This window comes from Pezoporus wallicus, unplaced genomic scaffold (assembly GCF_028554395.1).
Source record: "Pezoporus wallicus isolate ANWC-B61680 ecotype Strahan unplaced genomic scaffold, APGP_CSIRO_Pwel_v1 contig_6217, whole genome shotgun sequence".
NCBI lineage: Eukaryota > Metazoa > Chordata > Aves > Psittaciformes > Psittacidae > Pezoporus > Pezoporus wallicus.
In genome coordinates this window covers 253189-279125 of record NW_026637336.1, presented here as the reverse complement: position 1 = coordinate 279125, position 25937 = coordinate 253189, and the positions used below count along the sequence as shown (strand labels likewise).

At 44.0% G+C, this 25937-nt stretch overlaps 1 protein-coding gene across 5 annotated transcripts in view; it reads right to left on the bottom strand.

Moving 5' to 3' along the window:
- The window catches only part of FGF13 (fibroblast growth factor 13), a 241729-nt gene that overhangs the window by 109160 nt on the left and 106632 nt on the right, over positions 1-25937 (bottom strand). For 3 of the 5 annotated variants that reach the window (XM_057404861.1, XM_057404857.1, XM_057404859.1), the window contains exon 2: positions 1768-1935. The exons of 1 other annotated variant lie outside the window; for it this stretch is intronic. In XM_057404861.1, coding sequence (XP_057260844.1) covers positions 1768-1933 — 166 coding nt within the window. In that variant the 5' untranslated portion in view covers positions 1934-1935. Of the gene's footprint in view, positions 1-1767; positions 1936-5468; positions 5611-25937 lie in introns of those variants that run through there. One more of the 5 variants, XM_057404862.1, reaches the window with a different exon arrangement.

The following is a 25937-nucleotide window of genomic DNA, read 5'->3' as shown; positions in this document are numbered from 1 at the left end:
AACCATTCCCCCAGGAGATAAAAGGCCCAGCATACCTTCGTTTCCCTTGTTCCTCTTGGACATGCCATTAGTGTGTCAAGTGTTGATTCATTCACTGAAAACAAACAGACCTAGCTAAGAGCTAAGTTCCCAGCAGGAATCCAGCTCCCAGTATAAGTTCGGCTGAAGTAACCATCAGCTTCTTGCTGGAGTTATACATGACCAGAAGGAAACATTGAAATACAGCATATGAGTCAATGATGGCAAGTTTAGGGCCCTTCTTTTTATGGCTCACATGGAATCTTTCATTTCACCAGATATCAGTTGCCTGAGGATGCTGAGCACCTTTAGTACCTCAGCTGTCATCGTCTTCCTAGGAGAGCTTGATATGAACAGCTGTGAGCTCGTAATTTGCTCATAAACAACACAAACCCTGATGGATGGGAGGAAATTCATTACGTTTACTAATCCAGATGTGGGATTCCCCTTCATGTTTATTGAGTTCAGAATTACAAAATCAGAATTCCTACCAAGTCAGCCCCAGAACCGAGAGCAGAATTAGGCTCAGTGTTTTCAAAACCCAACTGTAACACTCAGTTATAGCATCACTGAAACAAAAACCTTCTCCCCACACCTTACGCCCATGTTTGTGTCAGACTTGCTATTTCTGGTGAGAAGAGGAAGAAATGCTATTGTAATAAACCAGTTTTATTCAAAAAGACACAGATAGCCCAGAACTGCAAAGAACATTCATGCAAAATCTGGGGTGTGTAACGGGAGAAAGTAATTGACTGGAATATTTTGGGCTGATAGTGACAGCTCAGCAACCGATGCCTGTCATTACAGAGAGAATAACACAAGTGATTTGTGAGGAAGGACTCCAATCCTCTCACTTTGCCATTCCTGCGGACTCAATTGTGGCGACAGCATCCAGCCCTAAATATTTCATCTTAAAATACATCTACCAGCAGCAGCATTATTTGTCTTGGCAGATACTGGAGCTTATGCAAAAAGTAGCAGGCTTACCATGTGCAATATAAGGCAGTAGAGTAAAACACATGTGGAACAACAAGAGAAAATATTAAAATACATACTTTCAAATAGCTGCATCTTACACACACAAGTTAAAGATGGAGATACCTCATTAGTAATCCCATATGAGCAAACACAGCATTAGAAAAGACCGTACCTTTGCTTTATCTGAAAAGGAAAACATTCTACTTATTGTTTTCTGCTCTGCATGCATTTCATTTCCCAAAATGCAACCAGGCGTGCATGACATACAAACTCCATCCTGCTTCGCTGAAGTACAGCTGTCATGAGCATTCGCTAGCGCTATGCAGAAGCCTTATGGAGTGAAAGGTGTTGGGGACAAGCTGAATCTGAGCCTAAGTGCCATGTTTGCAGCAGAGTGCAGCTTCAGAAATGTTACTGGGAAGAACCAACTAGGAATTGATGCTGGTTCAGTAGCAAGCAACTTTTGGCAGCCAAAAAAAGGGCAGTGTGTAATGATGAGAGCTGAAACAAACAGACTTTCTTTAAGTAAAAGCAGCGTCACTTCACTTCTTGCCTAGAATGATATCGTACACGGCTTATACTATAGTGTCCCGTGATAGCTGAATCAGACACTAACAGGCAAGCAAAGGGGGACATGGAGTGCATCACGCTTCCTGCATCAGTTGCGCTACACTGACACAGGCTGGAAAACACACAGCACACTCTAGGGACATACATGGAAAACTCAAAATCATAAGAACAAACAGAACATGGATCCATAGTGCCACAAACCTTCCGGCTCTGTGTTCTCTTTGAGGTGCACTTGCTTCAGTGGGCAGCAGAAGATTTCGTGACACTTAGCACGAAAAGGGGACTCTTTTTTCTTTAATTCCGCAGATTGGATCAATTCTTGCTGTAACATAATGTACTCCTGTGTGCCAGGGGGAGCGTCATCCATAACTGTGGTCACCACATAACAAAATGAACTCAAGTTAGAGCTTGAGGAAAGCAATCTAGAGAATCAAATCAACTACATAATGTCAGGGGAGGGGAAAGAAAGGAGGGGAAGAAATGCTTATAGGAAGGCAAATAATATTTCAAGTATCAAGTATCTTAGTCATGGTGGCAGAAAGGTGGGGAAAACATGTACTTTTAGAAACAATGCTTCTCATAAACAACAACACTTCATATTCTTTCATGCAGCTTTAATAAAGAGTAGAATAATACCCTGCTCCAAAAAGCAACAAGGTTCTCTCCTATGTCTTTGCTTTATTCTCCTATAGCACCTATATCTATTCTGCATGCAGATTAAGGTAAAAACAAAGGCAAACAGAGCATGCTTTTAGTGCCTAGCCATAGGCAGTCTCCACGTTAACATCAGGGAGTAATCATTCCACATCTGCAGTTAACACAACATCAGTGTACCTATTCCCCAAAGTAAAACGAACATGCCTGCATCAGGATATACAATTACACCCAGGTCCTTAGAGCCAGGATGATAATCCAATGACATTTGACTTGATCACCATTTCCAATGGACAGAAGAATAGATGTACAATGAAAAAGCACATTAATCCTTTTGATGGCTTTCTTGTAAAGCACCAAGTCATTTTTTAAAGTTGATCTGAGGAATCAATACTGCCATTAATAATACAAACGCTGCGCAGTCCAAAATGTTTTCTGAATGGGGTCAGGCTATTACACAGTGAACAGATAAAATACACAGCATACAGAAAGCTCCAGCTACCTCAAAGTATTACATTACCAGAAAGAACTGAAACACTTTTCCACTATCTAAAGAATGAAGTGTTAATAACAGAGAGAGTGAGATTCCTCAGCTTACAGCTCTAAGGCACAGAGCATCTCCCAAGAACAAAAATCAAACTCTCTTACCAAAGACAGTCTCTAACCACAGCTAGTTATTTATAGTGTGATGCAGAGACAGAAAACCACAGCCAAAACCAAGCTGAGAGTGTCCAACTCTATAGCAACCCCCCCCCCAAATGAAACAATATAAAAGGATATTCCAAGGATTAGAAAAGTAGAACTCCAACAATCAGAAAAGTAACTCTTGACAAGCTAGTCTAAAACTACAGCTGCACTAGCTCTATGTAAGTTGATATGGTTCTAGAAGTGTTGGCTGTTAATTCAAACAATTCCACTGTTTCCTAGGTATCTGCCAATGTATGACAGCTATAAAAACCAGTCAGATTTAACCATGGATAGCCTCAAACAAATATCATCCTCCTTTCATGCACTTGATTCTTCCTCTCCTAGCAAGACTGGTACTAATAACAGTTGTATCTAGGAGATAAGTAATTCAAGTTGATAGTCTCTGTTTTCACAGTGGGCAATCGCCTCCTTTCAAGACCTCATTAATCTGCAGGAGACACTTTATACCTCAGCTGCTGTTGCTTCATTACACGCAGCGACAGTAACACACACTGATAACCCATACAAAATGGTATTAGAAAAGGTGCATCGATAATAGGAAAGCACAAGTGGTTCAGAACAGAGCAGCAAGTCAATGGGCGCAAGGTCTGGATTGGCATAAGAGTTACTCCCTTAACAATATAGCTTTACTTTGGCTTGCTTGAACAGCATGTATGCGTTCATGAAACATACTGAGAGTCCCTCCTGAGAAGTCCTGTTCCACTGTGGGAGCTCAGAGAATTAACCACAAGGTTCAATGCCACTTTAGTGTTAAACAAAGCAGAAATCAGGCTAGCAGCTGCTAAACAGGGTCTGCAGGGGAGAAGGAGCTACTGGTGGTTACCCAAAGGCATGGCATAAGGACCTGGTGTTCTAGCCATGAGAGCTGTTTGGCACTGGCTATGACTTCTCACCTTCTTTAGATCAGCAGGCTCTGCAAACCAAACCCATGGACTGATGCCATCCATCAATATGGTTACTTGACATCATTAGGTAGGTACACCCCTATCTTGGGCAAGCTCACTAAGATAGGTGGAGAGGTAAGTGGTCCTTTACCAGTCACCTTCATGCTCATCTTACCACCTGCACACAGCTTGAGTTAAATGTGAATAAACCACAGAGAAACATACCCTTAATAAGTGAAGAACATGCTGAAATCAGCAAAAGCACATTAGGTTACTAGAATCCAGGTCAGCAAGTGTAAATGAGTCTTGGTTTTGAAGGTGTTCATAGGCACCAACACCTGGAGCAAACCCTAGCAACCACAGCTCTAATAAAGCCTTAATGCTGGGATGATGTATGGATAACTTAATAGATGTCAGTGGTCTGAAAGGAACAGCTAAAACCTTTTCTCAACATGATGAATGGCATCAAGTCAGGCTGAGAATTTATTACCAAGCTAGGAACAGTCCCTGACCCCAGAGCCTCCTTCTCCCTGCTATGATGACAGCCTGACACCCTCATGGAGCCACTGAAATCACAGCTACAGAACCTTTTATGGGTCCAAGAACAATTCAAAGGGAAGTTTCAACACCACAGAATATAAATGTGAAAAGCCTTAAAAACCTGATAATGCCGCTTTTTGCTGACCAAAAATAATCCGTGCACCACCGTTATTAAACAACTGTGAACAAGCGTCTTGGTAAAGGGAGAAATATCAGGAATCTGCTATGATTTTGCTGATGGGATAAACCCCACAGATACAAAACAGTCACACATACACCAGAGTAGGAGAGAAACAGTAGATTTTAGGGAATCAACAAAAACCCAAAGCACTGTTTATATACTGTGCCACGTGCAGCACAGGACACTCTATTCCACTGTTCCCTCCGTTACAGACCCTGCTAATTGCAGGACCTAGGAGGGGCTTACATTCCTCTGTGCAATGCACAGATAGACAAGGTAGCTTTAAATCAGTTACTTTGGGTAGTAATCACAAGCTAGCATTAAGCTCAAAAGCAGCAAGAGACCTGTGAAACCTGGCAGATGCCCAGCTTCACACCATCATTTAGATGCTACTCTCAAGAGCAGTTAGAAGAAACCACCATTGAGACACATCTACATTTCCTTGCCCACCATCCGGAAGGCAGATGTGGAGTCATCCTAACACGCTCCAATATTCAGCTATGCCTCTGTTGCTGTACTTCAGCAGCTGCTCACCCTAATGTACACCTCATCCTCATGGGACCCCAGTGGCCCACATACCCACCTCCCCATGAGTCAATCAGGGACAACTTCATATGTCACAGACACAGGCCATTAAGATACTAATAAAGAACTTGTGTATTCTCAGTTGGAAGATGATGAATAAATACTTCATAGTTTTACAAATATAATAAAATATCTCTATTTTCCACCCCCACCCTCCCCTCATAATTTTATGGAGACCAAAACCACACAACTGCTTATACATGAGAGGAATTCGCTTCGCAGTTAGCATTAAATAGCTGCAGTAACTATTGTTTCCTACATCAAAACGCTCAACTTGCTAAATATCACCCTGTGGCATATTCCTAAGTTCTTAAATAATAATAATAATAATTACATTAATAAAAACTTACTGTTAACAAGCTGGTAGGGAAAAATTCCTTCTTCCTATAAGCCTTACTGAGAGGGAGGGAAGTGATCTTGAGGATGACTGCTGGCACCAGGATGTTTTGCAAGATCGATTCAAACATGTTTATATAAACACTCTGCTGGTTTGTGCCTTTCTTTTATGTCCAACTGCATTTCAGTCCCATCTAGAATTGCCAGAAACCATAACATCAACCCTGTCCATAGGCTTTGGCTCGGGTTCCAACTGAATAATCTTTGATGTAATTCAGAGTTTAATAAAGCTGTAAGGAAGCATCTCCCCTCTCACCCCCCCTAAGGTTCTACATGGAGAGGCTTCAGCTCTGCTAGCTAAAGGGCAGTAACCATAGGGTAAATATGTATTAATATCCAGACAAAAGAAATCCTCTTGTTCCTGTTGGACTGTTGTTCTTGTATGCATGACACCATTTAACCCCAAAACTTTATACTTCCATGGATGCATTCCCTCCTTGAATGACCTTTCAGGTTATTACCAGAAACATGAATTTCCATCTATCTCCTTCAGCCCCCTTATTTTCTTAGTCTGGATAGTTTTCCTTTGCTCAAAATAACTCTTGTTACATCTGGAGGCTGCTGCTGGACAGGGTCTGTGAGGGATGACAGCTCACCATTGCCACAGCAACACAACTCGCTCCTCTTACTGGGAAGCAGCGCCTGGTCTTTTGTTCTCACCCCAATACTGTGAATTTCCTCTATGGCAATTGCTTCTCTGTGCTTATTTTTGAACTGATATTTAAAGGACAGTTTTATGGCATGCATGAATAGGACATAAATTTTGAGTGGGCAATAGTTGCTCCAAGAGCTCAGCTACCATCAGTTTTGTAGAAGCTAATTCCTTGCCATTTACTACTTGAACTAATGATTTTTCAAGCTGCTGATCTAAATTAGATTGCAGTCGGTTATTAGGAGTTGAAGCTTTTGGGATTCAGCAGGACATGGTCTAAGAGCTCTTTTCTGTGTCAGGTGGAAGAGGAAAAATAAACTTCTATTCACAGCATAAATGTCACAGGACTATTTAAAATTCACCATTGATGTCCAAATAATAACCTTTATGATAAAACCAACAACCCAGTTTCTGCTGTGATTGCTGTGTAAGGCAGAGATTCCCAAACACTTACATAGATGGCATGAGCCTGGACCTTAGCATTCAGCCAGCCCCTGGACAAGGTTCCCCATCCCACATCAAACAGAGGTTTGTGTTTGTTGTATCGCTTTTTATTACCCCAGCAGCAGCCACAGCCAACCACAGTAGCCTGAATTTCATCCGAGCATCCCCAAAGTGCTGCAGGCACAGCAGAGGCTGCAGCAGAAGCACCCCTAAAGATTTCTGCCAAACACAAAGCCTAGCTGGGGGCATCCTTCCTAGATGGAAATGAAGCGGTGAACAGAAATCCCCTCTGCCAAAGGAGATGCAACACCACAGCCCTGCTCCCAAGGGTTGGTCAAGCACATCCAATCTGGCTTATATCAAGTGCAACACCATCCCCCGAATTAAGTAGGAAGAAACTCCACTTAAATCTATTCCAGTTCATCCACAGGTAGATTTCTCCTCTCCAAGGCAGCGCTCCTCCATGCTTTAGAGGGATCGTTGGTAGTTATTGCACAGCCCCTTCCTATACACTCAATAAAATCCTTGTTAGAGAACCAGCAACAATGCGAGGCAAAATGATGCGTTTAAAACCAGCTTTAGGCAAGATATTTCATTCTGAGTTCATTCTTCAGGTTTACACACCCCTGCCTCTCACTGGTGAGTTCAGACACAGCATTTCACCGGCGATTTTGGGCAGTGGGTTTATTTTCTGATTCGAAAGCACTTTACACTGTGAAATATCTTCATTTGTAAAATAAGCCGCTCCTGTCGTGCAGTCAGAATTGAAAGCCTGCAGCCCTTCTGAACACATTTCTTTCAGTATGAGCAGGAACGTCTAAACATTCTGATGTGCTGAAAACACGCTCTTTGGGTCAACCACACACAGTACTTTTTTCAGATCTTCTAAAAATATTTGCACAGAACACTCCCTTTTGACCTAAAAGAGTAATTGGATTAACTGCTAGCAGTAATAGGCTGTTATCCTCTAAAAAGACTAGCCAAGATAAGGCTGCATTTAGATCCTTGTGCATAATGAAGACAATGGCATCAAAAATTTGTTGATAAATTCTACTCCGAATGCATCTTCTCTTTGCCCTGCAGAAAGAGCACTAACATTTCTGCACGCAGCCCTATTTCCTAGCTATTTTGGGCACCCGTCTACCACCACACAGCAAACAGCCTTTGATTAATGCTAATCTGGTCACTACTCAATGATGCAGCTGCCTGTGAATATGATCTTACTGTGCTCACATGCAATGAAGGGAACAGAAAGCCCAACACGCAGAGCAGACCCACTTCTTAGGGAAGGCTAATGCCACCCTAGAGCTTGTTATCAAGAACTGGAACAGGCTGCCCAGGGAAGTGGTCAAATCACCATCTTCAGAGGTGTTTAAAAGACACGTACATGTGGCCCTGACTGACATGGTTTAGTGGTGGGCTTGGTTAACAGTTAGGCTCAATGATCTTAAAGGTCTTTTCCACCCCAAACGATTCTATGATTCTAAGAGTGTGCTTTGGGAGAAGTGCAGTTTCCTCTCCAGATGCTGCCGGGCACTGCTGTCAGCCCTCCACATCTGAGCTGTGACAAAGAGAACATCCACGCTCCTGTTCATCAAGGGCTAAGTAACATCCACAATCTACTCCCTATTGTGCAGACCCACTGCCTTTCCCTTCCCAGGCACCAGCATCTGTGGTTTTGCTATGCAAGACGTGTGCCCACTCCTATTTAACTCTGCAGCTCCATTCACCACTTTGCCGTGTTTGCCACCCGAGGAATAAATATTGCTTCCCTGCCTACTCCGAGTGGCTTTCTGCTTTTCCCATCTGCTAAAATAAATGCAAGCTGGCTGCCTGCCAAGCAGGTGGGCTGCTCCATGCACCACAGCAGACAAGATAGTAATTTACAGTGTACTATTCGCTTTCCTGGAGAGCGTGTATCAAGAGCAACAGGCAGACAGAGCAGCGCACAGAGTAATAAGCACACCAGTGTTATTGGGGACGCTTCATGGAGAAGAGGGATGCTGAAATGGCAGGACCTGCTTGGCCAGCTGCACAAGATAATCCATTCCAATAACACAGCCACCAAAAGGCGTTGCATTTTTGGATTAAATTCTGCCTGCCATCAGCCCACAGTTTGTGGATCGATCACTCCTCTTTCTGCTCCAAAGATGCTCCGAAGTCTTGTGGACAGCAGGATGAGATGGAAGGCATCCCTGGATGAAAACAGGAGCTTGCTCACACCTCTTACTCTCCCTTATCTACCACAAAAGCCACTCTGAGCAGCTCAAGAGTATCTCAGAGTCGCACAACAGTGAACTTACGTGTCTCTCCATTGAGAAAGCCTGGGAGAAAAAGCAAGGAATGTCACTGTTTCTAAGAGAATATCCTTGTGTTGTGAAAACCAAGCAAGGAGAGGAGGAGGTGGCAAGAGAAGTGCTAGGAAGGTCCTGGGATGTGTGGGAAGTTTGGGAAAGCTGTAGTTCACTAATGAAGAATTAGGATGGTCCTGTGCATTGTAACTTTAATAAGAATTTAATGATTAATCTAGCCCTATTTGAAGCCCGGAGAATAGTTCCAAATGACACAGGAGGTCAAGAGAAGAGGGAATGTCAGTACCATTTTTCTTCCTATTTACAGAGCGCCTATTGACAACAGCAGGGCTATAAAAGGAGACGTGAACTTCCCTAGTGTTGGGGAGAAAAACAAATCCACAAAGAGCTAATAAAACCAGAATCATCTCAGAAGAGCAAAACAAGGAATAGGAGGCTGCAAAAGGCATCAAAATCATCAAATCAAAGACTGTGTATCCTTCCTGGAAATCTGCAGCAGGATCAGCCATACCTCTGGGGAGCAGGAGGTGGGCAGCAGTACAACAGCCTAAGACTCTGTTTCAGGGACTCCCCACTGCTGCAGTTCTTGGGCTTTTCCCTTGGGAGACAGAGACAAGAACAGAAGCACCAGTCGGGAAAGGGCAGGTGAGACCTCCCAGTTATTCGCCTCATTTACAGGGGATTAACAAAAGGAAGGGGGCAAGAAATCGAGTGTTTTCAAATTCAGACTCATTACAGAGAGAGCTGCTGTGAGAAATGGCCTTGGAGGAAATCCCTGAAAGCATGGAAAACTGATCAGTAGGATCAAAACACCTCGGTGTGCACAAAGAAATTGGCAAGGCGCTTCCAGGGCCTTGGGAAGCAAGAAGCCCCTGCCATTTAACCTAAAGTTAACGTTCTTCTTCATCTTAAGGGTGGAAGTTATTTTCAATAGGTTAAATATTAATCTTATATAAATCAGGTCTCTGTACACACAAACAGACATACACAAAACATTTCATTTTTGAGACAGTCAAATGAAAGGATGTAACGTTTTCTCATATTCTCTTCTTGGACTAAAGCTTTCGTTAAATTCACCTCCATCCACAAGTGATTCCTGCAACCCCCAGAAGCTTTCCAGCAACTTCCAACACCCTGAAAAAGACTGTTCAACTGCAGTCTAAATGGAGACAATCACACAACCAAGAGAAACCTCTGCCTGTATTGTCATTCCTATTTACCAACGTATTACTGCAGAAATCCCCGCTGGCACAAGAGCCAGCACCTCTCAAACACCCAGGTTGCTAATCTGGGGCTGAATAATGCACTTCAAATCATTTGACAATTATCCAGACTTTTCTCCCATCTGGCCCATGAAGTGTTAAGTCATTGCATCCACTTGAACAACATATTGACTGAGAATGATGTGCTGCAACACTCACAATACCGCACATTCCCCCACTCTTCCTGAAATGAAAGGACCACATTTCAGAAGCCTTCACTTGACACAGGTTTAGTAACTCCACTTGAAAATACTTTTTCCCCCTCTCTACACTTATCTAAATCCCTTTGGCCATTACAAAAATCCATGTGTAATTATGCTATCACTGTTACACAGTGTAGCTGCAATGCACTTGCATATACACAGAGGGGTTTTGCTTTTCACTGTTAATCAATTTAATCAGCACTGAGCCAAATTAGCACAAGATTAAACTACCTGCTTTCCTGTTACTGTCCACCTTAATGATCATGCTTGTAGAGTCACGTTCTCTACATTGAGATCGTTCTCAGCTACCCAACAAGGTTCTTTTGTACAGCACTGTGGTACTTCCACATAGTGGGCAGCACATCTGCTACCTGCTAGCAGCCTAACTGTGCCAGAATGGCACTAATTTTCCTAAAACATGACTTTATGTTGTTATTTTGTCTTTAAAGTGGTATCTTCCAACTCACTGAGGCTGCTGCTACACCATGTGAAAGATGAAGGGGAGAGAGGTGATCAGCGCTGGGTGAGAGGCAGCAGGGAGGGTATCACTACCTTGAGGTGAACAGCAATGTGCAGTGACTTGGCTAATGACACCGACCTGACAGAGCAGGGAGCACACCAGGAGGGCTGTCACTGCCCATGTATTCCAGCTTGAAGAGACAGAAGCTCACAGCATAAATCAGAGCTAACTTCACCCCAGTGAGCATGAAGCTACCAGTTCCTCCATCTCCAAGCGGGCTGTGCAGGGAGCTGTCATAGATTCATACAATAGTTTGGGTTGGAAGGGACCTTCAAAGCTCATCTAGTCCAAGCCCCCTGCAATGAGCACAGACATCTTCAACTTGATCAGGTTGCTTAAAACCACATCCAGCCAGGCCTTGAATGTCTCCAGGGATGGGTTGTCCACCACCTCTCTGGGCAACCTGTGCCAAGATTTTACCACCCTCAGTTTCTTTCTTACATGGAACCTGATTCTTCCTCTTTCAGTTTAATACCATCACACTTCATCCTACTGCAACAGATCCGGGTGCATTGAGATGGCTGTGTGCACAATCAGGAACATGAACGCACAGGCACTCTAGGGCAAAGCCCGATCCAAAAGGATCCCAAAGGATCTGTGTGTTTGAATACTACAAAAAAGAGTTAAAACCCCAAGAGGTACTATGCTTAAGCCAAACTGTAAATAGCTGAGATGAGCCTGCTGTTCCGCTCCAAACAGTTCGGCCAAGGCCAACATACCTTGCAGTTGTTCAGGGCTGAGTGACGTGCTGTCACCAATGGGAAGGGCACAGCGACAAGGTCATAGGAAAGAAATACATTTCAGATCTTGTGCAAACCAGCACGCAATTCCACCCAAGCAGGCATGACATTCAGATGTTGCTACAGGTGATCTCCATCCCTGGGTGGCTGCTATTCCCTGAGCAAACACAGCTCTGCAGCAGGAGCTTCTACAGCGCTCCCAAATGTGCGCTCATGAACAATCATAAATGCTCAAAACACTATATACCATTTGGAATTAGCTTCCCCAAGAATCAAAAAGGCAAAATGATTAAATAAGGCTGTTCTCTTTAAGCAGAAATAACACTGGAGCTTATTGCCTTTATACGTTCTTTTACACTGCATTGCATAAGATGCTCACATTGGTGTTCAGCATTGTAAATGACACAAAAAACAACCCAAGGCAGCAAGCACAGCAGAGCTCTGAGGAAAAAGAAAGCCATCACATTTCACATTCCAGTGCATGAAGTGAACGGTGCAGTCCTCCAGCTTGTAACACGGTATCAGATTTAGCAAAGACAAATGTCTCTCTTGGAAAAAAGATATTGTTTCAGTGCTGGGCTATAAATTAGTTTCCAGTGTTTAGGATGTAGTAAGTGGTCTTTCATTTCAGTAGAAGAAAAAGCCACTCTTTTCAAACTGAGGACATCATGTACTGCAGACTGCAGTTGGGGAGCTGCCTCTGGGGATAGCACGATCACTTCTTGTACTGCTTTGAAACCATCCGTATTAGAGACAAGTCACTATTTTGTGTTATTGCGTTGATACCTACTGAGCCTTTACATAGCTCAAATAAATTAAAACATTAATTCTGGATGTTGGTTCAAAGAAACTTTAAACCACAGAAAGGACTTTTTGTTGCTGTCAATGTCTGAGTCTCCTTGGTTCATAGCAGCTCCAGTTAAACAGGAAAACACTAAGTAGGAAAAGCTTCAGAGCAGCTGGTTATGTGGCCCACACCACTGTCAAAACAAGTGCTGGAGCACATTGGTCCTGCAAGCACTCATTACTGAGCATCATGCTGCTGAGGACAGTTCCATTTTGCAAACCCTGTTCTCAGCAGTATTTGCACAGTTCCTAATCACCACTGGTAGGAGTCTTCCTACTGCTCCTGGCCCTTTTGCCATATAAGCACTTTAAGTATTTTTAATATTAGACCTTGCATTTTAAGGGACTGCTGGAGAACACAAAACAGGTTTTTAACAGGTTTGCACGGAGTTCATTTAAGAAATGAGGTTTTTGCAAGTTGGAAACAAATCTACCCTTCCTTTTACTTTTAAATCTGCTCCCACGTTACCAACGCACTCTGCTCCTGAACTGAAGTCCTAAGATTTGCAAACCTTTGTTGGCATTTTAGCCTGCCTTTAACTATTTCACACCAGATACAATACTGACACGGGCTAATGTGCTCACATTGCATGCATCAGCTATCTCACCCTGCTGAGCCCCTTGTCTGCAACAGGTCCTACCTCTCACTGCCTTGGTCTTTTGGGATCAAAGCCCTCTGAAAGGAAGGAGAAAGTGACTTTGAACTGCTTCTCCTTGTCCTGAGCTGTCAATGCAGATGCGGGATTGAGGCTGTCCTGGGTGCCTGTGGATCTCCAGGCTGCTAAACACAGTGATCAGAGATGACTCACTGTCATTCTCACATACATTAAATGGTTCTGTCAATTTTCTGCGTTGAATTATTGCTGTAATTGTTGTGTCTCACAGCTGAGGAGCTGACACAAGGGCTGACTCAACCACCGGAGAGACAGCTTTGGGCAACCATGCCAGGGCAGGATGCCTGTGATGCTGGGGCTTGGACCTTGCCCTTACCCATCAGAAGTCATTCTCACCCACCAGGTAAGACAAGGAAAGAGAGCTTCCCCAGGCCATATCTGACACATCTGCTCTGAAGTTTCTCTCCAGGAATGCTTTGCATATCACATATTAATAGAGTCTGACTAACAGCTTTAGCTCCGCATCATGTCTAGACAAAGTGTCCCGCTGTGGGCAGTTGCCTGGAAGGGCACTTGATAGAGCTGTGGGTGAGCAAACCAGAACATGCGTGGAGCTGACGCAGTGCATGTTCACTGCGTCTCATTTATTTACCCTCAGAAAAGAGAAAATAATGGGAATCTGCCTCAAGTTTTAGGCCAAAAGAAGCCAAAGCCCCAGTGGTCATTCCTGTCAGGAGATGCTCATCACCCAACCACCTAGAACAAAGGAAACAGCCAGAAGACAAGAAGTAATTAAAAGTTCCACAGTGCCCAGCTGCACTCTTGACCATACAACTTCTACTCAAAGCTCCTTAGCAACGCATACTCCATGCAGGAAAGGGACTGTCAACACATAGCATATAAGCACCACAATTGCAAAGCTGCAGTAAACTGGTGCTGGAAGCAAAGAACTGCTGGTAAAGTATTTATAACCACCAGAGGGTCTCTACAAGAGCTTCTCGCCCTTACCATGTTTCTTGTTAGGTGAACACTGCATCTAGATACAAAATCGCATCACTACTTCCCTTTGTTTAAACGATCTATTTAAACTGAATGCATTTAACTCCCTTTCAGTGCCTTTTATTATCTTCTAACATGCTGAGGCACGATTACAGCTTTAAATATTTACTTGACATTACCTTGCATCTGGCAAATGTATTCTGATGCTCCCGAGTAAGCCCCATGCAGGATTAAGTGGTCTTTGCAGAGTTGTGATGCAGCCCATCTATTTTCCCACTGCAATTCTCTCTCAATCCGTCTATGGAGTTTTCCAATGGTTCTGTTATGACAGATGAGATTTGAGGAAACCAGACTAATTTCTAAGTTCCTACAGGAGTTAAGTCTTTTTTCCCCTCCATTAGGATTTCTCTGTTTCTGTGCTATTCAAACCCATCCAAAGCCTGACTATTACACTGTTAGTGCTGTCAATTTGTATGCATCTTCTCAGTTTGTTCTCCTTCTTATTGTTAATTAACTATTTTGTATTGCACATTCCCATTTTTCAGATAAGGTGCTGTTGTCACAATAGTCCTGTAAGCGAATCATTATAAATATAATGCATTCAATAAATAACACATTACACGACTTAAAAGAAGGATTTTTTTACAGCTGTTGCAACCCAATTGGCCTTCGTGTAATAGGAATTGTGCACCCATGAAATTAAACTGAATTACAAAGAATTAATTTGCAAAGGTTTAGTTCTCTGGAAAACTTGTTGTTGCTCACTCTTTTTGCTCAATGATATTTCCTTTTTGATCCTACACCAGAAATTAGAACACCATGGCAGCCTCTGAGCACAGAACTGAAGGAATGGCAACTGAATTCTACTGAAGGCCAAGCTATCACAGGGATGCGAAGGAAAGAGGAAAGGGAAGGAGGGAGGAGAAAAGCAAACACGCAGCTATCTGCTCATGAACCTGGGGCAGGATAACAGCATCCTCAGACAAGAGAAAGTGAAACTTTCCAGAGTCAACCTCTCCATTAACCAATTCACAGGGTTCGCAAGCTGTCTCCAGGGACCTGTTGTTTCAGAGGTCCAAGGAGCAACCTTGTGGTCTGCTCCAGGAGACTCCAGCCTCTTGTACTCTCAGCAGCTCCTCAAGTCCTCCAGTCCACCCCAGCTCTGCATCCTTGGCAGCGGCCCTGTAAACCCAGTTTGGGCAGAGCCAGTGCCCAGGGAGAAGCAATGCAGCTCTGACCATGTCTTCTCCTCCCCAAAGGCAAGGTAAGGTAGGAGGAAAGGGATCACAGGAAACCTTTGCTCCATCTTCTGCACAGGGCAGAAAAGCCTGCATGTGACCAGAACCTCATGAGTTGGGAGAGGGGCTGAGAGGCTGATAGGATGACACATGCAGTTTATCCTCACTGCTGGCAGCATCGCACCCATGCTGAAAGCTGGCAACTTAAAAGCAATGAGACACATCTCCAGAATGAGAATTATAAAGCAGGGTCCTGACCACTGATGATCTCCACGAGTATTTAGAATAGGGAGGGCAAAATACCAAGTGTGCTTCATCACTAATTGCATCTCCACATTGCTTCCTGGAAGAGACAGCAAAGCAGTTGTGCTTCGATTTGATGTCATCAAGCCTTTTTGGAGTTAATTCCTCTGTTCTTTCAAAGAACCCCCTGGTAACAGGGACCCCCGCACAGACCCCTGGGTCCAGCCAAACAGGCTGGACTGACGTTTGCAAGCGCTACAGCAAGTGCCCATTGCTGTGCTCTTCTCTCTGCTTTCGCACTGGTTTCCATACCCATAGGTAACACACATGCTTAGTTGCTCACCACCTTCTGGTAATCACCCTCCATCCCTCTGAGGACATGTACTTAGTGAGCAATAAGCAAAATCCAGCTTCACTGGAAGCTTCAGTTGGGTTTTCACAGCCCCATGGGAGGCAACAGGACTTTAATTTGACCTCAAAGCCCATGTGGAAGTTAAGGAAATGTCTAACTGATTACAGCCACAAACAAGGTCAGACCCCTCTGGTGCAGAGCACTTGGGAACCGGGAGCCCTACAGTGCCAGACCAGCAGCACACAGAGTCCACGCAACGTCCCTGCTTCCAGGGATTCAATACGGATGCTCCAGCACAGAGCCAAGAGAACATTTTAGATGTTTCTATCACCCTTCCTGCTCTAATCTAACAAGAAAGGACTAAAGAGTACCCTTGGTTTTCCCCACACTCCATTTGTCCCTGCTTCTCCATCTCACAGGGATGCTGTGGTGGGAATCACCTCGCCGTGCCCCCAAAGGCACATGCTGCAGCAGACTGCTCCGCGTGCGTTCCCACAGCACTGCACAGACTTACTTTTTCCCCTTTATTTGCCACAAAGAAACTCAGCCAACAACAGCCAAAGGGGGAGTAGGAGCTGCCCAAGGATAATTCTGGCAGCTTCTGGAAAAGTAAAAATCCAAAAGGATGCTTTTTCTCCCAAGTTGCTATAATCAGACAAATCCACATTTGCTGCCTGGCCCAGCTCTGTGTTGAGTTTGTAAAACGCCTCCCTGATTTCTCCTGGATGGCCTTTAAAAAACACCAGCAGTTCAGTCTGCTTCGTCAGCACTACACACAGAAAGCTATTAAAACCTGGGCCTTAGTAAGTCATCTCTCATGGCCACTCACACCTACCCCACAGAGCAGTAACATGACGCAGAGGACTTGCTCCCAGCACTGACTGCAGCATGGACAACGCTGAAGTTTCCTTCATACTTAAACCAACCAGATTTCAGCTTTATTTTTGGCTCGCCCTTTATCACAGGTCTAATAATTCCTGGTCAGATAAGGCTTCTGTAGGCTCGCCAAGGCTAAATGACCTCAACACACACCTCCAGCTCACAGCGTTTTGCTGTTGCTGCTTCTGGCATATGGAGAATTCAGATGAAAATGAGCAAATACTGGGTAAAAACTATTCCAGGGAAAGCTGAATATTTATGGCTTGTACACAGAAACCTGACTGGCAAGTGAATGATGCTCTAGGTAGAGATAAAAGGAGTGACAGAAGAAGAACTTGTATTTATGCAGCCTACATTTAATGAATGCATCAATGTCTGCAGATGATTAGGGCTAACCTAAGAGATCTGGACTCTTGTTTATTCTTTTCCTTCCTTTTTGTTCTCCTTCCTCCCCCCACAGTTGCAACTAAATATAATTTGTGGCTTTGTAAAGGCCTATTTCCATTTATAGAATCCAGATGACAGGCTGGGGACGATATTTCCTAGTTGAGGCATCTGCCTCCTTGACAGAGGGAGAGAGATAATCACGTTGGGTGAAACAGGCTCAGCGTCTGTGACAAGCTTAAGATGTCAGGAATGAGAGCATCGCTCATTGTCCCTCTGGATATTATATTCCTGGAGAAATTTAGCCACATCTCATGTGAAATGCAGCCAGCTTGCAGTGCTGCTCTGCCGGCAGCGACAGAGAGGAGGAGGATGGGATGCAGGCAGGGGCCTGCTTCCCTTCTGAGGCTGCCACGGATTCAACTTAATTGCTTGCTTATTTATTTAATGATGGCAGCAATAAGAACTTGTGGTCAAGCTGCCAGCATGCTTTCCCTGAAACAGTTCACTGCTCCGAAATCGTTTCTGCTGGACAATCCTGCTTCCCTCCTGGATATCAACCAAAGCAGCCCCATCTTCTCCTGCATCCCTATCAGGAAGCAGCAAGATGCCACAGCTGACTGCAGACACCTTGCCCCAAGGCAGGCAGAGGCAGGCAGCCCAGGACACAAAGGGTTAGCAAGGGGACTGAGGTGAGAAAAGCATCTCCAGGTGGATTGATCCTCAGATCCATGGCACGTGTCACTGCCCACTGGGTCAGCACTAAGTTACAGCTCTTCCCCTGTCCACACTGATTAAATTCTGCTCTTTAAATTATAGATCAAATGTTCTGCAGTCACAGATCAAATTATGCTGATCCAATTAGTCAGATCAAGGCACTCCTTTTCAGATAGGCCATTTGATGTTACAAAGTGCCACCAAATGACCCTTTCTGAAACCAGATTCTTCCTCACTTTCACAACTAACTTTCTGTTGCCAGATGCTGATGTAAGTGCTCACAAATCACAGAATACTTCCAACAGATGTGCCACCTGGAGTGGAATACACAAGAACAAGGTGGCTTTGTGAACTATGGAATCATGGAATGGTTTGGGTTGGAAAGGACCTTAAGATCATCCAGTTCCAACTCCCTCCCATGGGCAGGGATGCCTCACACTAGACCTTATCACCCCAGGCTCTGTCCAACCTGGCCTTGAACACTACCAGGGATGGAGCATTTACCACTTCTCTGGGCACCCTGTGCCAGTGCCTCAGCACCCTCACAGTAAAGAACTTCTTCCTTAGATCTAGCCTGAACTTCCCCTGTTCCAGTTTGAACCCATCACCCCTTGTCCTATCGCTACAGTCCCTGATGAAGAGTCCCTCTCCAGCATCCTTGTAGCCCCCTTTCAGATATTAGAAGGCTGCTATGAGGTCTCCACGCAGCCTTCTCTTCTCCAGAACAGCAGTAAGCCATAATTGATTGCTCCATGCAGATGGATGTTAGTATAAATATTTTAACAAATGTTCACCAAGGGATATTTTGTCCCAAGGAAGGATGTTTTCCTCAAATTGATTCTGAAACTACTGCTCCATAATGACTTGCATTATATCATGAAGAAGCTCCCTCCGCCTGTTCTAGCAGCAGTGCAAGTGGTACCCGTCACAAAGTTGGGAGCTAATGAGACTAGGAAAATCTATTTTTTCCCCCCAACTTTATTTCCTCAGAAACTCAGAAATGGGCCCTGACTCAGAACACATGAAAAAGTGTCATAGAAAATAACCCTGCTTAAAGCACAAAATGTTCCTGGAATCCAACACTTCACAGAAAAACCATTAAGAGCAGGAAATGCCAATACATAAAACATACATAAGGTGATGTTAAGAGAGTTTCTGCAAGAGACACACGTACTCCTTGGCAAATACGAGCCCTCGTCCAATGCAGTTACTCAAAGCCTGAACAGTAGCTCACTAACAGACAAAAGTGCTCCTTATAGAACACATCAGGCAACTTAGCCTAGAGACAAACAGTGCCACTGACAGCAGACAGCTAGTATTTGACAGGCTTTAGTGTATTTACTTTACTGCAAGGTTATATTTATTGTGTAAATGCCACCACAGGAGATGAAATTCCATCTGAATTGACTGAAGCCAGGGCAACAGCCCCCTACACCACCTCCACCTCCTGCCTGGCTACACATTTCCTATTCTCTGGTGGTCATGAACCTGCAGAAACCCAGGAGGACCAGCAGAGGAGAGCACAAATGGCAGCAGAAAGCTTTGGAGAAGAACAAAATGATGCTGGAAACAAGCTTCTTTTCACCATAGAATCATAGAATAGTTAGGGTTGGAAAGGACCTTAAGATCATCCAGTTCCAACCCCCTGACATGGGCAGGGACACCTCACACTAAACCATCTCACCCAAGGCCTCGTCCAACCTGGTCTTGAACACTGCCAGGGATGGAGCATTCACAGCTTCCCTGGGCAACCCATTCCAGTGCCTCACCACCCTAACAGGAAAGAATTTCCTCCTTATATCCAATCTAAACTTCCCCTGTTTCAGTTTTAACCCGTTACCCCTTGTCCTGTCACTCCAGTCCCTAATGAAGAGTCCCTCCCCACCATCCCTATAGGCCCCCTTCAGATACTGGAAGCTGCTCTGAGGTCTCCATGCAGCCTTCTCTTCTCCAGGCTGAACAGCCCCAACTTTCTCAGCCTGTCTTCACACAGGAGGTGCTCCAGCCCCTGAGCATCCTCATGGCCTCCTCTGCACTTGTTCCAACAGTTCCATGTCCTTTTGATGTTGAGGACACCAGAACTGCACACAATGCTCCAGGTGAGGTCTCACAAGAGCAGAGTGAAGGGGCAGGATCACCTCCTTCGACCTGCTGGTCACGCTCCTTTTGATGCAGCCCAGGATACGGTTGGCTTTCTGGGCTGTGAGCGCACACTGAAGCCAGCTCATGTTCATTTTCTCATCAACCAACACCCCCAAGTCCTTCTCTGCAGGGCTGCTCTGAATCTCTTCCCTGAAGAGAACTACAGACTTCCTCACCGGTCCTTCCTTACTCTAGCCACAACTGTTTCTCATGAAGGCGTCCTTCTCCCTTCCTCCTGCTTTATTTTGGGACCAACATTTTGTCCTGCACTATGGATCCTGTATTATAACAGACTCTCACAACATTTGCTTTGTTCTGACACTTAACTAGCAGCTTCTGCAGGAAGAGCAGACTGCTGCACTGCCTACCAGAGATTTCGCCAAGCTATATTTTAATCTCCTTGAGTTTTCAGTGCCATATTTTAGAGGTTAATTTGAGCTCTATGCAGTACTAGTAGTCTGTATTCACCAATTTAATTACAACCTTGTCAACTCATTATGCCTCAAGGAAAAAGTCCAAAATCTACCCTTGTAAGCACACATTCAATTGCGACACCAGTCCTCCTCCTCCAGTCCAAGGGGATTTCAGTCCAAAGCTCTACAGTTACGAAGATGTGAAATGTGTTTGGAAAATGTGCCAATCACTTTTCATTCTCTCGGCATCATTCAGCAACGAATGACAGCAGAGCAATCTCAGAGAGGCCTTTGCAGCTTCTAGTCCTTCAATGTGATTTAACTTCTTAAGCTCTGCTGTGTTGTCTTCTATCTTGGCCATTTGGCTTAGGCCAGTGAATACATCCACAGTCTAGCATGAGCTGTGCACAGCACGCAGCTGACGGGGGATGTTTCACTTTGCTATGAAACACTGAGGCACCAACATGGACAAGTACTAAAACACACAGGCTTTTCCTGGAAAAGGTACACCCATAAATACAGTCATACCCATATGTATATACTTATAAATACTTCTCTCTTTTTCTAGATAAATAGACAGGTTTCTCGTAACACTACAGCTCTTTAACAAAGCAAAGCATCAGGACTAAGAGTACGGTCAGATCTTCCAGTCTTTTAAAGACAATGCAAACGTGGTGGATTAATCTTGAGTCTAGCATGGGTTGTAGTGGAGGCACCTGAACAATAACTTGTGAATAAAAGAGGGATGTGCGTGCTTGCTTTGGACTTGAAAGAGGTTATTGTTTGAATCTTGAGACTTGTAGCCAGCAACAACCACCACCAAATGTTTGCAGACCTGTACAAGCAAGTGCACACATACACATGAAGCAGTTTGTGTCTGACAAGTTATGTTAGAAAAGATTTCCAATGTGTCCTTGTCATATCACTAAGGTTAGGGAAAGAGTATTGGAGTGACCAGAGTACAGATGATTTTGGTATACATATCCTATTGGATTTTATAGTTTGCTTTGTAATTTAAACAACTGAAACTGTAGAATACCACCAGCCCTTCTTAAATTCATAAAAGGGATCCAAAAAGAGGGAAGGGAGCTGATGGCCACGCCAAAACCTTGGTTCTTAGACTTCATGTACCATTCAACCCTCTAGCAAGGCAACGAAACCAGCACACACAGTCTGGAAAGGGAAGCTGGGATCAAGTCTAAATTATCAGAGGACTGTGGTTCTAGTATGCACCACAGTATACATCATAAATGCAGGTGCCTCTGATCCAAATACCTGAGGCTTAACCCAATAGTTAGGATGATTCTTTCTCACTGCACTCATACCTACTCCCTTATCATCCACCAACTATTTCACAGTTAAAACAGGGATCGTGAAAATATTGATGAGCCACAACCAGCTTGCCCCTTGCACAGCCAGGAATAGATAGGTAACATGTTGGTAATCTGTTTCCCAAGGATACCCACATACTGGGTTTGCCATAGTTTGACACCCAAGTGAATGGTGAACAGTTCTAATGACTGTTGGCATGTTTCAGCTGGCAACACAACCCACGCTATAGCTCAGATGTTAAGATCTGTGCTGGAGCCTCACTGCCTGGATGTCACAAAACCCCTGCAAAGCAATTACAGAAGCAAATAAATTATTAAGAGAAAGAAGTGACAGCTCTGGGAATTGATGCAGATCCTGGTGCGGATCTAGGCTGTTAGTGACAGAAAGTTATTGTTCGGTAGGTGATTGGTAATGCATAAGAAATGGGAGTTTGGTCCTGTTTTGAATACCCCCTCACCGCCCACAGAAGGGAAGAGCAACACAAGTTACCTTCAGGGTTTTGGTGGCAGTTCATTCCTTCAGTCTGATTCAAACAGCAAAGCCCAGCTACCTCTGCTCTTACTGTGGCCCAGAAGCTGACCTTCATCATTCATCCTCTCAGCTGCTTCAATGCCACATGCGGAGCTTCCTCCTCCACCACCTCCTCCCCATCTCCAGCCCCACTCCATGGGCTACACCCTTGGAAACACAGCCTGGCAGCGAGCGAGGCAGGACAAGCCTTGTACCCACATGCTCCTTCCTTAAATTGGTTTTCAGTTCTCCCACATCCGAGTAAAATTAAAACCTGCAAACTTCTGCTGTCCTTGGCACTCCTGACATCTCTGCATTTGTTTTTTCTCCTTTCGCTCTTGCTCTGTGCATCTGACGCAGGACTTGTCAGAAAGGACACAAGTGGGAGAAGGCACTTGACAGAAGATGAATGAAAACAAAGTCAACTTTGGCTACGGAAAAGTTTCCAGCCCAAGATTCCTCCTCTTTGGAATTAGTTTCCCTAATGAGTCTTTCCAAGACAACAGAGACCAGCCACAAAGCATTTGCTTAGCTGCAAACCTAGGGGGCTGTGGAGCAGAATAAGAGGTGAGGAAGAGAGAGCAGAAGAGGGGGAACAGGTTTTGAACCACTGTTTGAATCTCTGTCAGCTCCCTGCAAAATCACTAGAGGTCTTTCCATGCAATATAACAGACCTGGCAAACAGAATGCAACCAACATCATGTCCTGATCTGCTGAAACACCCATTTCTTTCATCCAGATAATTTGCTGCCACTCCAGCACTGCTACTTCTCCCTCCCAATCCTATGGGAGGCAGGATGAAGAGATGTTACAGTGATCAGCTGTTCTCTCTGATCCTACAAAAGATGGATTCACATGCAGCAACAATATCGTATAGACTATGGGGGAAAACTATCTTTGATAACTAACATTCAAGGGTAGAAAGGATGGAATAAGCTAGGAAGGCTTTTCTGAGTTGAGATGTTCACGGTGCTCCTGGGGTTAATGAGAAGCTTGTGTTGCAGTTTATATCTAAGTTGAATCTTTAATACAACATATCTGCTAACAAACATGATACCAAAGACCCTGAGATGAAAAGAGAAATCTGCATGTTTCCCCTCTTCAAATATGAATGACGACTGAATTTACAAACCTCACTTAACCTGAATACTCAAGATGTCATATTTATAACAAATATACTTCCAATTAAATATATATATAAGTTTATACAGAAACACTTGTATGCATATATCCGCATGTACCTCAGTATCCGCGTTAGCTTTGTACATCTTTCTGGTGCCTTTCCTTTGGTGCTGTGCAATCTACTCTATCACCTTCATGGCCTCCGTTTCAAAACCTATTAAAATCTCACATTTCCAATCTTTCTCTTCCAGGAGAAACGGAAGACATCACCCACATATAATTTCAGCTAGCAACAACCCCAGGGTCAATGGTGCTGCCCTGAAAGTCAGCGGATAGAAACGTGAATCTGAATCTCCAGCTTCCATAGCTTTCCTTTCCATAAGATCATTAAACTGCGGGCAAAGTTTCGCAGTTTAAATCACGTCCTTTTGCAAAGAAGTCTAAATTCCAAACAGTTGAACTGTGATTCATTATCTGCCATTTTCAGTCATTGTATCATGCCTAGCAAATATTGATTTACGCGTAAGATTACAGACTTTGCAGTTGTATTTTCCAGCAAAGCTATTCTATCATAGCCATGATAACCAAGAACTGACAGACAATTTTTCTACTATACACAAATTAATCTCTGCTAATTTGAACCTAAAGGACTTTAAAGTTTCATAATTCATTTTCACAGGTAAATTTGCAGGTGTTCATTTGGATGTTTTGGTCACATTATTCTTCTTCCTCCTGGCCCCATCATGTCTTGTGATTATTAAAGTGATGGTATCTCATGCTGTCATTTTACTTGCTTTACGTATCTGGGAGAAACACAGATTTCCCTTCTCCATCACTGCACGTACCTTTGAGCTTTGATTCTCTTGCAAAGTATTTTCTCATCTGCCAAAGTTTTCCAATACATCCTCCTGTGTGCTGTCTGCTACTGCAAACCTGACATCCTGCTTTGCAAAACAAAACCTTACTACAGCCTCAGCTCTCACATGGACTGTGGTACCGATGCGCTAGCTACCACCACGTGAAAGTGTATTTTTACTCATGTGGGTAAGACATGGCCCTAAAGGTTTTGTGTGAGTGAATATGTGACTCACTATGAAGTGGTTCTGCAACTGCAGGCTGGATTCCTGCTTTCCTTGGAGCTGGGCACTGTTTCAAACTCATCTGCTCCAGCACTGCCTTGGTTTCCCCACTAACACTTGCAGACTGATTTGAGGAGCCTCTGCTTGGTGGCAAATTAAATTTACTTTTTAATTAAAAAAACCTAACCCAACAACCCATTAAGCGACGATTTTCTCCTCACCTCCCCAGTTTTGAGTCTCTGCTAGTCATTATGATCTCATTTCACATTAGCGGCCCCACATGCCCTCCAAATCCACATCTGATTCAGGAGAATCAAAGCATCTGTTAATGGTTGAAAAGTTTCTTCTTTAATTTGTTAAATTGATGCTTTTAAACCCTCCAATCACTTCAGCAGCGATTCTATTCTTTAAATCTCAATGTATAGGCAGATAATGGCTTGGGTTTCGAACTAACCATAGGTTATTACACAAGTCTAATGCCTCAGGGTCAGTACTATTAACAGACCTACCTTTTGCTCAGGCCTTCTCAGGATTGCCATTTAGCTTCACAGAGGGGGTTCGCAGCCTCCCTCCTGTCAACCTCCCTCATTTGCTCAAGTTGCACTGATTCTCTACTGCATCTTGTCATTTTTTAACCTTTCCTATTTCCCTATTGCAAGTTATTAGATTCTGTTTCTGGGATCACACAGTATTTTTAATATCAGCCACTGAAACTCAACACCATTACGTATAGTCAAGAGGAAACTATCTTAGGTAAGCCAGAAGTGAAACAACTGAGAAAGTACAGTTCTTTATATCGACTCTTCCCACTGCAACTAAACAAAGACAAAAACCCCCACCAAACTAAACCTAAAAAGTATATAAAAATAAAAAATGAAAAGTTTCCACTACTGAATGGGCATGGGATTTGCCTGGAATGTTCTAAAGATGAACCCTATGCTAGCTGACACTTGATCAACTGAAAACAAGGCTACTGTGATGGAAGGTGACTATCCAAATCTGGCACCCTATCACACCCACTGCATTCACATGGAAAAGATAGGGGGTAATGGGCACAAGTTACTCCTAGGGAGATTCCAACTGGACACAAGAGGGAGAAGTTTTTCCAATGAGAGCGACCGGGATAATCTCCCCAGGGAAGTGTTAGATTCTGGCTCTGGAACACCTTGTCTAGGTCATGCTTTGCCTTGAAAGGTTGGACCAGATGATCCTTGAGGTCCCTTCCAACCTGGGATTCTGGGATTCTATGATTCATTGAAGCTTCAGCTTTGGTCGGCTGCCATGTGTGTAATAAAAACACTTCTTCTTCCCTTGAGGGCAGCCTGGTTTCAGCCTGGCATTCCTGCGCAGGTACCAGCTCCTGATGCACAGAGGTGGGGTCGGATGCCTGATGTGACCCTAGGCAGGTTTATTCAGGAGC